We start from the raw sequence: 16,443 nt of genomic DNA, 5'->3' as shown, positions 1-16,443 counted from the left end.
GGGCTTTAGACGTTGGCGTCTGCATTGCCGGTTTTGTCTGGGCCTGCATTATCAGGCTGCTGCTGCTGCTGCTGCTGCTGCTGTTGTTGTTGTTGTTGTTGTTGTTGGGGCTGTGTAGCTTGCAGCTGCACCTCCTGCTGCTGTACCTGCTGTTCCGGACCATTCTCTTGGGCCCGTGCCACCTGAGGAGGCTGCAGCATTATCCGGATTCGCTGCAGGGAAGGCAGGGAGCTCCCTGAGCACACATCACCTCACTGCGCTCTCCCCACCACCCCGGACAGCCCTGCTTTTACCCCTGACATTATGTCAAGGACACTATTTAAAAGACCTGCTCAATTTAACCACATTACATGTGCAGAACCACCACTAAATTTTCTACCTCTGTCAAGCATATAGTGGGGCTCCAAAGAGACCTTAGCTTATCGTGTACTGTATGATGGTCAGAGTCAGATCCCTGGCCTAGTAAGTGACAGTTTGAGTAGAGTTTACCTCCTTATAAGTTCCCTTCATGGTGAGGAACATGTAAACCATGTAGCCAGGAATGAGGACCATGGAGGACAAGGCCATGAGCCAGCCCACACCCTGCCCCCATGCTGGAAACACGTAGTTGTTCATGGTGAGAGGAACCATTTGGACTGCACTGAAGAGGAACACTCCCTTGAAGGGCAGGAAATGACATCATGGTTTTACAATACTGTGCTTTTTTTTTTGGTCGCCAAGCAAATTTGGATCAGCACTTTGCGTAGCTTTAATGCTAGCACCTCAAAAAGGCTGGGAAGGCCAGGAACTGGGTTCATGGCTACTGATTACCTCAGTGAGCACTAGAGGATGCAGTGGTTTATTTGAGACATACATTTGAAAATGATCAAATTCTGTTGCTTCTTGAATTTGGATCAGCGTTTTTTCTGGTTACTGTTTAAACTGGTTACTCCGATGTAGTGTAAGAGCATTATACCCTGCACTTCAAAATAACAAATAGCAAATGAGAAATAACAAATGTAATGAACTGGAAATCTAATTTCAATACTCTTCTAGAATATAAGACTTGAATATGATTTTGCACAATTCTGTCATTAAATCATCCTTATGAACTTGCTAAGTATTCTGAAAATGTCTAAAATTGCTTAACTGCTTAACTATGGCAGTTCAAAATGCAAAAAAGCACATTTGGTTTTACTTATGCATATATTTTAAGTTCCTGTCACTCGTGACAAAATTATGTGACCACCTGCACCTCCAAATACTTAGTCTATGTTAGGGCTATCTGAAGGTTTAATAACCATAAACTTGATCACTACACAGCCACCCATACACAATAATATCAACATCAGATTAGGATCAATGAGAGAATTCTTACTCACACCAACAACCAGAGGAGTGAAGACGACCCAACAGAGCTTCCACCATATGCAGGGCTTGTATCCTATCATTTCCTGGATGTTGTCATAAAACTTATTCACACCTAAATGGGCATGGAATCAGAAAGGACATATATGACTGATCACCTCAGACTAAAAACCTGCCACCCTGCCACACTCTGACTGAAAGCTTGTGTTGTTACACAATTCTTGTCACAGGTGCTGCAGTAGATGGTTCAGATGCCATCTTAAGTAGTCTCAAAGTCCTGTTATGAAGCTGTATTTTTATCTGCATTCAGGTCTAATTTCAATTTAACTCTTCCTCAGTACAGTTTAAATGATACAGATTTCATCACATTTCCTATCGTTCTGTATCTTATGTGCATGCTTAACATGATTAACAACTAGAGATTATTAATATGAATTTATGTAAATTTAATGTAACTCTTACCATAGAACCAGGAGATGGAGATGCACTCGAAGAACACCAGAAAAAGAAGACACATCCCACTGGCAGAGTAATAATCAAAGAGCTTGAAGACATAGAGGCCACCCTGAGGAGTAAGCAGGAAGTAAGTAATGAATAAGACATACAGAAGACCTCCTTTCACTTATTTAGTACAGTCAAGATTTGGAATACACTGATTCCAGAGAATGTCCAGGTCAAAACATAAGCATATAAAGTTTAAAACCTCTGATTACATTGTTTCAGAGAAACACCTGCATGGCAATTACCTGTGTAATGTTGGACAGGCCGATGACATAGGACACCACGCACACGCATGCGATGAAGATCTCACGCCTTTTCCTCAGAACTCTTGGAAATTCATCCACAAGGGCAGTAATGAAGCCCTCCACAGTGCAAAACTAGAGAAAACATGGAGGACTGTTAAAAGATTCATAAATAATTGAGTTATTCTAGGGTCACTGGTGTAACTGGCTACTCCCAAAAACTAAACACACATTAATAATAAGTGAAAGCCAGTAGGCACCAGGTAGCTTGCAAATTAGATTATTCTAACTGGTCTGGCTATTTCATCGGTATTCATGCTAATTCATCATTAACCATATTAATTAATTCTTAGCTGTCATGGAAATTTTCTCTAAAATGAGAAATATTCAGAGGTAAGAGAAGTTCTAAAACTTCTGCCCATCCTTCCAAACATCGCTTCTTTAATATGAGACCATACATTAAGTCCATTATGGTGTGGAGATTATAAATAATACATGAAAGTGAAGATATCCATGGAGTGTTTTATGTAATACACTTGGTCGTATCCTTCAGCTGTCATGTATGACCTGAGCATTTTCAAACATTTAAAGAGTCCTGTTGTTGTACTTCATATTTTTGACCAAACCCCTTCTTTAATAAAACAGAACACCACGTTTATGGACCGAGGACAGTTTAACCAAGGACAGTTTACCCAAGGACAGTTTAAGTGTGATCTAGTGAATAAAGATATCTCTTAGGCATTCTTCTACTGTTTAACAAAATAACATTTGTAGTTTGCAATAGGTGATAATAAAATGAGATTAGTCGTATTGCATGTTTGTGTGCATATATCAGAATACAGTATTTTAATTCCTTGGATATAAATCTGATCATTATATTTTGTATTTTCTTCCATATAGCCAAGCTGGCTTTTTGAGTGAACAACTCTTGGGGGAACAGCACAGATAACTGAAGCTTTCATTCATTTTGGTAGCTGTAAATCATTTCAATACATCATCAATATTATGAAATAATAATCTGATGTAAAGAATATAATGTAAAACTAGACAGTGACAGGCATGCTCCTGCTATTTTCATCGCTGTCAATCATTTAGGCACTTAATGGAAGATGAAATGCTTGGTTTTGTTGCAACTTCATTTCACCTAAGCATGGTTGGTTAATTTATGTTAGATGGGTTTTTTCAGCAGTTAAACACTGGGCTTTTCTTGTTTTATGTGTCTTATGCAGGTGAAAGAAATGATGCTTTCACTTTTTTTCCACCTGAGGATTTAGAGAATAAGTAAATCATGTACCTGACTCAATCCTGAGCCAGAGATTCAAAACACTGTGTAGGCAGCATGGCATACTACAATTATATAAATGAAGTTAAATATATAACAGCGCCATCAAAACCTCTGACAAGGCTAAGGGCTCTGGTGCCCAACAGATGACAGAGTTCTTTATTCTTTGTTCTTTGTTCTGGCCACTAGGGGAACTGTGCCAGACACAGCTGGCAAACGTGGCTGTGCAGATTAATCGTACAGTCCTGCTGTTTACACCTGTTTTCTAGGTCAGCACTTGTTTTTATCATGTTGAACGTTCTCACCTGGCTGTCAATTCCCAACATCAGTAGCATGGAGAAGAAGAGGATGGCCCACAGTGGGGAGATGGGTAACTGTGTCACTGCCTCTGGATAGGCTAGGAAAGCCAAGCCTGGACCTGAGTATGCACAACAACCACCGATCTGGCAGGACACCACTGAGTACTGCTCAGCTTAACCGTGCAAAATCAAGATCTTATAGATTGTATCCAAAGTAAAATTACAGCAGGTGTATTAGTTTGGTGAAGTAGTGAATTACCTGAGGCAGCTACGTCAGCTATTGGTCTCTTCGTCACATGAGCCATGAAGCCCACAATGGAAAAAATAACAAAGCCAGCAAACATGCTGGTGGAGGAGTTTATGCAGCACACGATGATAGAATCTCTGCATGAGAGAACAGGGAAGATGGACACTGACCTCGCAGCTCACCTGACATTCAGTCCTGCACACCAATATTATAAACACTGAGGAATATATTGTGTAAGCAACCAGTACCCAGATGGTTGAAGCACAATTTGATGAGCAGATGAGTAACCTATAATTTTAATTAAATGGAAATGATATGCACACTGCGCGTCTGTTTATTTATAAGCTCATATATTTGAGATGTTCTATTCAACAGTGCTGAACACATTTAAGTGTTGGTAAAAAGTGGCGAGTGTTGAGTGTGAGGGCCCTGCTAGAGACCCTGCTCTTAACATGAACCACAGGCATTCTTCCAGTCTGCAGTGAGCAGACAGACTGTTGTGATGACATACAGTCACACTCGGGGATGCACTTACCTGTAGACGTTGTTATTGAAAGGGTTGTAGCTGCCAAGTGCGATCAGAGAACCCAGGCCCAACCCATATGAGAAAAAAATCTGAGTAGCAGCATCCAGCCAGACCTAAGAAGAGGAGGAAGAAGCATCAGCCATGAGCCGCAGCCATAGTGTTGGTGTGTGGAGGGCTGCTGATCTGTTTGATGTGCTCATTTACTTCAGCCTGTGAAATTACCTCTGACTCTTTGAGCTTCTCAAAATCGGGTGTGACATAGAACATGATTCCCTCTCTTGCTCCTGGCAGAGTCACGCCACGGATGAACAAGATGAATAACATAATGTAGGGGTAGGTGGCAGAGAAATAAACAACCTAGAACCAATAGAAACAAAATGCATTTTTGTTTGCGTGTAAAGAGAATTCTTTGGTGTATTACCTGTGATATTAGTCTTTTATTACAGTAAGTTTCAAACAAAATAAGTTCGATTGAAATGGATTATGTGAAACTGGTTAAACCAGTTTCACATAATCCATTTCAGTGGAAATTGTAAAATGTTATCAACATTCTTTATTATCGAGCAAGTTCTATTCAATATTTTAATTAGCTGGTTGTTAGATGATAATTAATTATCAGCTGGTTATCGACCTTTCAATTAGCTTAGGAGAGGATAGAGCTGGGATAATTTAGAATCACATCACAATGTACTTACTTCAAATTAACCATGTCCAAAAAGGAAAAGGCAGGAAAAGGAGTGCTAGTGTGAAAGCATTGTGTGTCAGGTGCTTCTGTTCACATTTGTTTCCACTGCTGCAGGATCCACTTCTGTCATCACTGCAGCTTGCGTACAGGGACTCTTACCTTTCCAGTCCAGCTAACACCTTTCCAGATACAGAAGTACACAAGGACCCAAGCGATGGCCAGCGTTATTGCTAGTGGCACACGGATCTGGCCAGGCTTTTCCAAGCCATCAGTGATGTCATGCACATTGCGCCTGTATTAACACATCCAGCAACATAAGCAATTGTCAACAGGGACAATTCATTTGGGAAAGGCTGTTCTTAATATTTATTGCTCTTATTCGTATTCTTCTTATTATTATTTAACTGACTTCCCAAGCAACATGCAAACACAAAGTCAAGCAAACAAAGTCAAAAAGATTTTTGCGAGATCTTACTCCCAAAACTCCAGAACTGCGCTGGTGAGGTTTGTAGTATCTGCAATGCTGTAATTTGTAAAACATCTTTCTGTATTCCATGGATTATTACAAGATTTCCATGGAAGGTCCTAAAATAAGAGAATGTTTTTGTTTTTACCAAAGATAATTGTGCTAGCGTTCTTCAGACCAACATGCATAATGTAAAGGACATCAAAATACTTACAGTTGTGAAAGAGTTGTAGAGGTAATACAAAGCCCAAGCAATGATGACAATGTAGTAAATGTTGAGCCAGAAGGACAGGACTGCTGCAGCGAGACCAACACCTGTAGCGCGAGCATGCATAATTACGTCATTCAGCATGGAAGGCAAGACGTTACGACGTTATACAAAGGTTTGAGAGGAAAATTAATCGCATGCAATGTGTTGTATTACAATGTTGTCCACAAAATATTGATCTTGTCTGCGCAAATAATCAGGGAAGCTATGAAAGAAAATCAATAAATTGATTAAACAGTCATTTACTGATCTCTTTAGATGTTCTCCATGTTTTGGACTAATCCCATACAAGTGTAAACGCTATCGTGTTAATTAGGTTTGAGTCTATTTTTGCAGTCTGAGTTTGTAGTTCATTTAAGGCACACGCAAGAAGTGAGAAACAAGAGGTGAATTGCTAAGACCGTAATACCTTTGAACATTGGAGCTAGTTTCCAAACCCCAAGTCCGCCGATAGAAGTGTACTGACCAAGAGCGCATTCTAGCAGAAACAACGGAACTCCCGCAAATATGAGGGTCAGAAAATAAGGTATCAAGAAGGCCCCTGTAGTACAAAAGTACATGGAAACGCATGTAAACCACGAGACTAAATCTCTATGGAAATGCAACCACCAATCTACTGAAAAGATGAACAGCAATCTTTCTCTGGCCACTCCAGGGTAGGGTATGTGCAGGGTAGGGTATGTGCTGTAGTTTCATAAAGCAGTAAGGACTACCAAAATTGCACTCACCTCCGCCGTTTTTCCCGCATAAGTAGGGAAACCTCCATACGTTGCCGAGTCCGATGGCATACCCCACACAAGACAGCAAAAAATCGAATTTCCCTCCCCACGTTTCTCTATCTGGAATATCCTTTTTCTTCTTATCAGTTTTCTCCTCCTCCGGTTTAGGTTTGTCGTTAGTTGTTACCTCGTTCAGCTCTGTTACAACTTGTCCCTCCGTGCTTTTGGTGCCATTTGTCGCCATGTCTTTGGCTCGAGCAGAGGTCCTGGCCGCTGCACGCACTATTTCGGCACCAGTCCACGTAGACAGCAACTTCGCGCTTTAGGAGCAAACCTCCAACCAACGGAACCAAACGGGCCGGCACCGCACGTCAGACAGCTCGGGAGTTTCCGTTAACCTGGAAACACGGAATGACAATCTTGCCCATTGCCCATTGACATTATCCACAACTTTTCTCTTCTCGTATAGGGTTGATCTCTTAAATTAACACCGAAATACTTAACGTGCAGGAGGTCTCCATACAGACCTCTTAAGACGAAGAAGTGTTTCATAGATTTTGCATCACTGAACCGGGCGTTATTTTGATCATTAATAATCAGCCACTAATTATGCATCGTTATGATTTTGTTCATTAGCATTCATGACGAAGCCTACAATACAGGATAACAAGAAACAATAAAACAAAACAAGACAAAACAAAACCATTCAAAGTTTCACTATCTATTACACCATTATAAAGGATAATATTACAATAGGCAATGAATCGATCCCAAAGGCATATCATTTTTTAATATCTGCGTAAGGTACATTTCTCCGAAATGTACTTATTTATTTCAGCTATTAGTGTTTTTACAAACATTTATTTCAAGTATTTGTTTACAAAATAAGATCAAATCTAATCGTGAACTGTCTGAGTGGTGTAAATGACAACAACATGCACATCCCAGAGTTTGCCATAGTTACTAGAATTCCTAACGTGCGCGATAAACTCTCTGAAACAGCAGTGAGTGTTCCGGTGGAGTGTTTTCAGCGGGTATAAGACACAAGCAATGATCATACAAACGGAAAACAGACAGTCACTGCTCGGGTTGCGGGCACACATGCCCTGTGCGCAAAGCCTTTCGCACAAGCCTGTGCTCTCTACCCTTTGTCTGTCAGAAAGAACGGACAGACCGACCAGATCGGAAAAAAAGAAAGATTACAACATCAGAAGTCACTTAACGAGTCCTAACAAACTACACTCAGGCTGAAAACTATGTACGGAATTGTACAATGCCTAAATAAATGTAATAATAATACATTAAATGTACCAGTTGCTATCGCTAAAAATATACATATGTATGTCTACTTACAGCTCTTGCAAAAAGATTGAGTTGGTAGCTGTGAGTCGTGCAATGAGGTATCCGTAGATTCCCCTCGAAGTTGCAAACTTCCAGTTTTACTTGGAACATAAATGTTTTTTATTTCCATCAAAATACTTGAAAAAAATCCCCAAACGATCCAAAGGAAGCAGTCCGTCTTGCTGTGGGGAGCTGTCCAGAAGCAAGCAGTGCTGATGAAGACGATGAATCCAACCGAGAAGGTGCAGCTTCGTCTCCAGCGACTGTCTACCATCAACAGCCAGGAACATTGAGGGAAGCACAATTCCCAACTCCAGTCTACATAGCGTCAATGTCATCTGAAAGTCGATCCCTCAGATTCTCTCTCTCTGTGTCTCTCTGCTTGGTCTCTCTCACTGCACACAGCGCAGCAGCGCTTTCCGTTCGTGCAGACTGTCCCCAGGTAAATGTAAACATACGTATATTTTATGTGGATATTATGGGGGTAACGTTTTAGAGTTGTTTTTATTTTTTCTTTAATAGTGTTTATATGCACAAAACAGTTATATGGCAGCCTGCAGCTCGTGAACAATTCTTATGACGACAAGCAACAGCATCTTAAAAACGCAAAAATCTCCAACATTTGAAAACGTTACAAGGGCTGGTCATGCCTAGAGTTTTACATTCGGATTTAATATTCCAGCCTTTTCAAAATCTTAAATTAGACTAAAATTGCAGCACGAGATGCCTCATGCAATTTAAACATTCCGCTGTCACGCATGGGTTAATAGTGTCTTACTTTTTCGGGATTTAGATGATTGCAAAGGGACCATGTAGCCTATGCCACTTTAACCCATGTACCCACCCACTTTGAAGCAAATCCCACAAACATCTACTACTTCATATAACAACGCATTAAATGCTGAAATATATGTATAATACACACTCAAGATAAAGACGTTAAATAGTAAAGAGAAATATAAATTGTTAAATGATTTTCTTCTAAGTATTTTCTTGAAGTATTTTTTTGTGGTAGTGCTCAGGGAAACAGCTCCTGTGAAAGATTTGGGTCATGGTAGTATAGATTTGACATCTTCTGTCATTCCTAGGCTCTGAGCAGAAGAGCAGAAATGGTAGCAGATGGCAGACCAATGAGGGGTGAACTAACCTAGTAATGATACGACACAAAATTTAGCATTGCAACTTCCATCTGGCTGGTGCTCCCTCTGGTCATGGATTGCAGGAAAAGGTTGCATTTATACCCCTGTTGTAGATGTGTAACACACTTGTGAATTACTGTTGTATGCCTTTCAACCTCTGAACCACACATACAAAATGAAGAGACCACTGTAACAGGATCAGTTTCACTGGTTATACTATATCTAAGTATAAAAATGAATTGAATTACATTTTTATTTTATTATAAAAACTACTGACAAAGGTTCTCCCAAATTCATCATTTATCATTTAGATCATTTATTTGCAAAAATGACAACTGGTCAAAATAGCCAAAAAGTTGCAGTGCTTTCCTCCAATAATTCAAAGAAAAGAAGCTCATATTCACTCTTAAACAATACAATATTAATGTTTTAACTAAGGAAGAGTTCAGAAATCAATATTTGGTGGAATAACCTTGACCGATTTTCAATCACAGCTTTAATGCATCTTGGCCTGCTCTCCACAAGTCTTTCACACTGCTCGTTAAAATAAGATTTGCTCCATTTGATCACCAAATCAGAAGCACATTAAAATGAACGAGGTGTCGCTGTGACAGACACTAGAGTGGAACGGCTGTCGTGCATGTATAGACGTCTGATTTAAGAAGAGTTCAGAGGGGGCTGTTCATTGTTTAAGAAGAGCTTGGAGTGGGCTGTTCATTGGTTATTAAGAGTTTGGAATGGGCTGTTCATCGTTTAACAAGAATTTGGAGAGGGCACTTCATTGTAAAAGAAGAGTTTGGAGAGGGCTGTTCTTTGTTTCTAGAGCTGTATATCACGCATATGGCTGAGATGGCATATTTGATGGATTATATATGGAAATGATGATATAGTCATAAACATTAGAGCGTGTAGATGCAGAAATGTAGGATTTTATCTAAATATTATATGTACCTCCCTTTTGCTTCTTTTCTAGGAATTTTGTTGATTTTCTTGTGGTTCAGTTCTACTCTGTCAGATGAGGGATTAATGAGAAGATCTGCCTTGCTGCTTGTTTATATGTAAATTCTAAATGAGCTAGACTCTACATTGTTGTTGTGAAAACTTGTTTTTCTGTGATAAAAAAAACCGACTTGCTTACTGTTGAAGTCATAAATGGGTTAGAGCAGGAACTCATCCAACTGAATGTGACAGATCCTGTATGATCAGGCTTAAATGGTTCTTACAGAGCAAAATTTTTAGTGCTGATTCAGCTCTTAAGCAAAGGTTGTAGGTGATTATTCACTGTGTATATATTTACAGAATAGGAAAGACAAGTAAGCTCAATACATGTTTTATGCTTCTTTGCAGGTTATGTTAGTTGCATTTTCAGGGCATTTTCTTGGGTTGAGTTTTGACCATGTCTTTGCAACGGCACTGTGCTTCCACAGAAGAGGTGGTTAATACACTGTAAGCGCCTTCACATTAGCAACTGTCCTCATTCCTTGTACTAACACAGCACTGCTCCTGGAAGGCTGAAAATCACACCGATAGCTAGGTAAGTATTTCTGACAGAACAATGTTCGATATCAGAGAATATTTTTCAGGAACATGAACTGATTTTTCCGTCAGCCACCAGGCTATCAGACTGTGCAATCTATTTGCTCAGCCACCCTGAAGTCTCATGGCTCTCATTTTGAACTAATGCAATATGCAAAGCCCATCTGCTGCGTAGAATAATCACGTTTCTTACGACTGCTGCTTACCAACGGAAACATGACATCCTTGCAGACAGGAGCCAAGTGTCTCCGATCATTTCTGGTTGCATGTGAAGGACTGCAGCATGTGTTTCATTGTCACTGTAAGGTGCGGCTGCTCGCGACGAGGCCTGCACGTGTGCCGAAGCCTCTGCACGTGCGCCAGAGCCTCTGCACGTTTAGTTTTGTCGCATGAAAATGTACACACGCTGTAAACCAGCATGTGGCCAACTAAATCGTTTCAAATTTTGTTCAAGTGTTGCTAGGCAACTGCGAAATGGTCTTGATCTCTTGCTTCTTATTGGTGTCTCTGTTGGGATTGCTCAGATTCTGCCACTGGAATATTTAGATTAAGTCCTCTTGTTACATACACTCACATATTTGCAAAACATTTTCTAGGTATTTGATGAAGCCATCAATCAAAGTCATTTCCAGGGTGGCAGACCCGTATTGGCATAGTGTGATTCTGCTTGCATAAACAAACCCACCACCATCATACACACCACCGTGAACCAAATCTGAATAGGCCATGACTGACACAGTCACTTTCTACACAATATTCACACTAGAATTACAGGCGGTAAGGTGGAGCGCCCGTGTCAAATTCCACCTAACCACTGCAATCTCTTCTCATCACTCTGCCCTGCTAATCTCTTACGTTCAGCCACATCACTATGGAAACCGACTTGCTCCCTGACTTCTGCCACACCACCCTGTCTTCAGCAGACACATGGGCTGGGCAGGACACGTCACAGAGGTGATGGACATGGTTAGGGACCATGCCCGCTGGCTTTCACCCTGTTCTCCTAGGCCAAGGAAGAGGGGATAGTACGTCTAAACCTGGCTCTGTGGAGGTAGTGCCCATTTTCTGTGCAAACACTGCATTTTAAACAGACTCTTATATAATGCAGCAGCTATCTGTGCTCCATAGACACTCATACTGACAGTGCACCATAGTTTGGATGTGTATCCAGTCACTGAATCTCGTATAAATTTGAGTGTAACAATATACCATGATACAAATTTTATCCCTTGAATAAAAACATGGTCCTTCCAGTTTGGTCATGATTGAGACTGATTCATGCATCGATCTGAAAATCTGGCCATGTCAAGCCCATTCACTCTCATACACAGTGGAGATATGCAGAAAAGTAGTGAATTTGCCCTTTTGTTGACCTATTGACTGGATAGTTTAGGAAACCTGATGATGCCTACACACACACACACACACACACACACACACACACACATTTATACACTGAATAAGTCTGCACTCCATTCATTGCCCTTGCTTGCATGGCTACACTGGAAGTAAATGCTTGCTATGGTTTTAAAGGGTTTATCTGCTTCAAAGCTGGCAGAGGCTGGTTCATCTATCATTCAGCCTCATGCAGTCCTCCAAGCCCCAGAAGAATGACTCAAACATGTGGACAGCTAAGCCCCCCATTCAGCCTCCTGTTTCCTCACAGAAACCTGAAAGAGGCACATTGCTCTTGACATCAGCAGTGATGGAAATATCCGAAACAAAAACAACAATATCTCGCCCCTGGAGAATGATCATTCATTACTGGCAGAGATATAGTGACCATATTAGAGAATATGATCGATTGAAGGGGTCACACAAAAAAGATCAGCCTTGGATGGGATCATTTTGGTATATTTGTGTGTGTGTGTGTGTGTGTGTGTGTGTGTGTGTGTGTGTGTGTGCAAGCATATGTTTGTGACTTGGCTCATTACTCCCAGTTGGAGACTGAATGTATGAAACATAATGGTATAGTAGGTAGATTTCCTGTCAATAGCTCAGGATCACAAGCCGACATGCATTAAACCTTTTTGTGGTCAGTGCATGTGGGAGAGGGGAAGGTTACACATTATTCAATTGATAAGTGGTCATTATATCATAATGGACACTTCATTTGATGTGGAAGAGGACATCAGACATTCTAAATAAAAATCCTCCTGCCTGTTCTTCTTGGAAATCTTTTCACCAAAGTGCTCCACGCATGGCCTGTACCTGAATTAGCTGGAAGACTAACCAGCGGCGCTTCCAAACATCACATGATGTTTAATTAGGGATTCTTCTGCTATTATATTACTGGGAATTCTGCCAAATGTTGCAGCTGATTGGATAATCAACAGAGCTGGTGAGACAGCACAGCCGTGTGTGCAGGACGGAGGAGCTCAGCCATCTCCACTCACCACGGATTCACATTTCAGCTGCTCCCTCTCTTCTTACTGTGACTCTACAAGAGCTGGGCAGAGTTTTATTTTATTTTTTTAAATGTTCAGGCAAGCACTGCTGTGTTTTGAGATCAGCTCATGTCAAATCTGAAGACCTGCCTATGTCAGCAAAGGCATGTCTGCTTAAATGCTTCAGTTACTTTAAACATGCTTTTTCCAAAATATGCAACTAGCTGTGTGTGAATACAGGGACCTGTATTTGGTATTTGCTTAAGATCATCTGCTAAAGATCACAACATCTGTTGGAACACTGCAATGCTATCTGTTAATAAACGGCATGTGTTTTTTTGTGCCCTCCTTCTCAAATATTAAAGCTCATCATCACTATAATACACGTGTGTGTGTAATACACTCAGTGTGACACATTCTGGAGAAGATGTTGAACTCAAAACCAAAATCCTTTTATGAGTCCAAACATTCCTTAACTAAGTCTTAGTTATGTAGGCAACCCAAATCTCAAGTTTGTTTGTTTTAGTTATATAGGTAACCTGAATCTCACGAAGCAGGACAAAAAAACCTTTATTAAAGAATTTTGCATATTTTGCATATTTTTTCAGATTTTGTGCATATTTATGTATACTAGAAAACCAGCAAAATAAGCAAATATATGAACAGTGATCTATTTATTTGTATGTACAGTATGCAGTGTCAATCGTTCTTCTGCCTCAGCCTTGTGCATCTGTCCTGCGTCAGGTCACAGGACTGCAGCTCCATCACAGACAGTGTCCTCCCTTACTAGGCAACGGGGAAGAATCCTTTGGCATTCCAAATCCAGCCTTGAAAAGAACCCACTCCTATGGCATCACACACTATTGACTGGAGCAGATTTTCCTGGTTATAGAGGTTTCACTTATAACCCTTCCAATGCCATGCTGAGAAAAAAACAAACAAAAAAACTTCAGTTGTGTTTAGGAAGTTAGAGTATGGTGGAAGGCAAACAGTTATGAAATAAGTACACATGTACTTATTTTCCCAAATGACAAAATACACAGGATGCTCTGCCCACCCAGGAGCCCCTGCTGATTACAGGAAATACTGGAAATACACTATAATACACTGAGGTGCTCTAATTAACAGGGGGACATTCCAAACTCTTAAGTAGTATACAAACGAGGGTCAAAGGCAAAAGACAAAATACCAGGTGAACATATCCAAAAGGGCTCAGAAAAAAGGCATTAATGATATTCCAGGGGAAAGAAATGTTCAGGAAAAGCATGCTAGTAGTAATAAAACCAGCATAAAAGCACAGAGAAAAGTTGGGAATACTGGACTGATAGGGTTAAATACTGGAATACTGGACTGTCAGGGTTAAATACTGGAATACTGGACTGATAGTACAAATAGGGTTAAATAGAGGTGATAATAGGTGGGCTCAATAGTCTGGTGATGAGGAATGAACAAATTTGTGATAATGATGGGCGATATCATCTGGGTCTTGCACAGGATTCTGGGGGTTGTAGTGGGAATGACTATGGTTAGTGACAGGGCTGCTGGGATCCGTGACAGGATGAATCAGTCCGAAGATGCTTGTGATATAATGTCATGGAGGAGATGGCCAGTGTTGTTGAGATTGTCCTGTAGTTTTGCCACCATCCTCCTCTCTGCCACTAGTGAGTCTGACAGTCCTATGATGAAGCTTGCAGCAGTACAGGAATGTTCTCTGACCCTCTTCAGGTTCAGCACTGGAAAGCGTGTAAGAGCACAGCTAGCTTGCTCAGGTCTTGGCCATATAATCAAACCAAAAAAACCATCCAGGAAAACCAGCAAAACCATCCAGCAAATTTATCCAGCCAAACTAAAAAAATTATTTAGGCAGTTCACAAAATGCATCTCTGTTGGTAACCTTAGAGACTTTATCACAGCAAAGATCTTATAGTATTATTTATTCCTTGTACAGCAAATAGATCAATGGACTGCCAACCTATTTTGTTTTGTTTTTGTTAAGCTGCAGGGATAATACCAAAGTCAAATCTCATTTCAGACTTGAACGACCTCTACTAGTTTTGCCACTGTTCAACAAAACACAGTTTTACATCATGGTAATGAGAGGCTAGCTTCTGTTATTCACAATTAGCAATGCTAACATAATTTGTCCCAGGTAGACCACGGGTGATGTTATAAGGAGCGGATGACTTAATAGCATTAGAGTGAACAACATAATCTTTGTCTGGCATCCAACTGCATTATATTGTGACACTAGAGACTGAACAGTCTTATTGCAGCAGTCGGTTTCTGTCAACACGGAGCATGAAACCGAATGTCTGCTTAGTCCCTGATTAGACATCATTTCATACAGGGCAAGCCAAGTGAAAGTCTGGCATTACTGTGAAATGAGCAAGGCTGTGTGTATTTGGCTATAGAATGGGGACAATCCGAACTGTGACAACGCCGAATTCCTGCTGATGTTAGCAGTTGACAAGTTTCACAGACCTGATGCATTATGGGTATGGGTTTTTTTCAGCGCATGTACTCTCCTAAGGCTGTGCTGATGTTCAAAAATACACACCACATTAACACTATGTACAAAACAATGCGCACACAAACAAAGGGCATGTGTTGTCAGAGCTGTTGAAAACCTCAGACACATTCTTTGAAGTAGGATAGAATGAATAGCATGTCTAAGAGGAAACAAAACAAGTGGGAGGGTGGTTAGGGATGTGGAGATGTGCTGGACTGGAAGAGTTTGCCTGCAGCCACGATGACGTGGTGGTGATGCAGGGGGTGTGGTGAGACGGCGGGGGGTTGGACAGTTAGAGGCCAGTTCTGCTCAGGCTAGCGCAGTTCAGGCCTCATTTATGGACAGGCGTGCCTTGTGGACTGCTAGTGCTTCTCCGGTTCAAATAGAGCAGGATAATAAAGTAGGTCTGCATGGAGCCAGAGAGCTGAGAGTACCTTCTGCACCCCCAATGCCAGCCGTCATTATAAGACACCCCCACCCCCCACCCTTCACCGCCGAGAGCTAATCGCTCCACTCGCTAGCTGCATGGAGAGAGATAAAAAAGCCTCGAGCTACTCTTTATTTAATCCTTCAGTCCAGAGGAGGATCAGGCTCATGGACCCATAGTAACCCCCTACCCTGAAAACAAGTGCTATACGCACAGAGGAGTATGGACGTTTGCTCACACAATATAATGTGACCACAGTGACTTCAGTAAATGGTATTACATAAGACAGAGATTTCTTATATGTTGCAATGAAAGAACACCTAAACATCATTCCATTCAGTTGTCAATCAAAAAACTGAAATACAACAAGTAATATTGTGTTGATAAATACATTAAATAAATAAACTCAGAGAAAAGATGATTTGTAACACTAAAGAGGTTGTGCAATGATCTTTAGAGATTTTGACATAAACCAAAAATTTCCTTTTGCTTGTGCTCTTTTGCACTCACAAGAGGGAAGTG

General features: G+C 40.8%; 1 protein-coding gene and 1 long non-coding RNA gene across 4 annotated transcripts in view; one reads left to right on the top strand and one right to left on the bottom strand.

Moving 5' to 3' along the window:
- Positions 1-4,547, top strand: part of LOC113572328 (uncharacterized) — a 7,473-nt gene extending 2,926 nt beyond the window's left edge. Inside the window, exons 2-3 of one of the 2 annotated variants that reach the window (XR_014119662.1) lie at positions 1,815-1,930; positions 3,642-4,547. This is a non-coding gene — a long non-coding RNA (uncharacterized LOC113572328). Of the gene's footprint in view, positions 1-1,814; positions 1,931-2,990 lie in introns of both variants that reach the window. The other variant, XR_014119661.1, reaches the window with a different exon arrangement.
- Positions 1-8,282, bottom strand: part of slc6a1a (solute carrier family 6 member 1a) — an 8,358-nt gene extending 76 nt beyond the window's left edge. Inside the window, exons 1-15 of one of the 2 annotated variants that reach the window (XM_027001775.3) lie at positions 7,936-8,282; positions 6,592-6,980; positions 6,273-6,404; positions 5,810-5,910; positions 5,605-5,714; positions 5,289-5,421; positions 4,667-4,801; positions 4,454-4,557; positions 3,931-4,055; positions 3,678-3,790; positions 2,094-2,225; positions 1,810-1,912; positions 1,362-1,462; positions 490-657; positions 1-212 (exon numbers count right to left, since the gene is read on the bottom strand). The exon at positions 1-212 is cut by the window's left edge and continues 76 nt beyond it. In XM_027001775.3, the coding sequence (XP_026857576.2) occupies positions 6-212; positions 490-657; positions 1,362-1,462; positions 1,810-1,912; positions 2,094-2,225; positions 3,678-3,790; positions 3,931-4,055; positions 4,454-4,557; positions 4,667-4,801; positions 5,289-5,421; positions 5,605-5,714; positions 5,810-5,910; positions 6,273-6,404; positions 6,592-6,826 (1,899 nt within the window). In that variant the 5' untranslated portion in view covers positions 6,827-6,980; positions 7,936-8,282 and the 3' untranslated portion in view covers positions 1-5. The remainder of the gene's footprint in view (positions 213-489; positions 658-1,361; positions 1,463-1,809; positions 1,913-2,093; positions 2,226-3,677; positions 3,791-3,930; positions 4,056-4,453; positions 4,558-4,666; positions 4,802-5,288; positions 5,422-5,604; positions 5,715-5,809; positions 5,911-6,272; positions 6,405-6,591; positions 6,981-7,935) is intronic. The other variant, XM_081706612.1, reaches the window with a different exon arrangement.
- Between the last annotated feature and the right edge of the window lie 8,161 nt (positions 8,283-16,443).

This window comes from Electrophorus electricus, chromosome 24 (genome assembly GCF_041902795.1).
Source record: "Electrophorus electricus isolate QZ-2024a chromosome 24, ASM4190279v1, whole genome shotgun sequence".
Taxonomy (NCBI): Eukaryota; Metazoa; Chordata; class Actinopteri; order Gymnotiformes; family Gymnotidae; genus Electrophorus; species Electrophorus electricus.
This window is presented reverse-complemented; position numbering and strand designations above follow the sequence as displayed.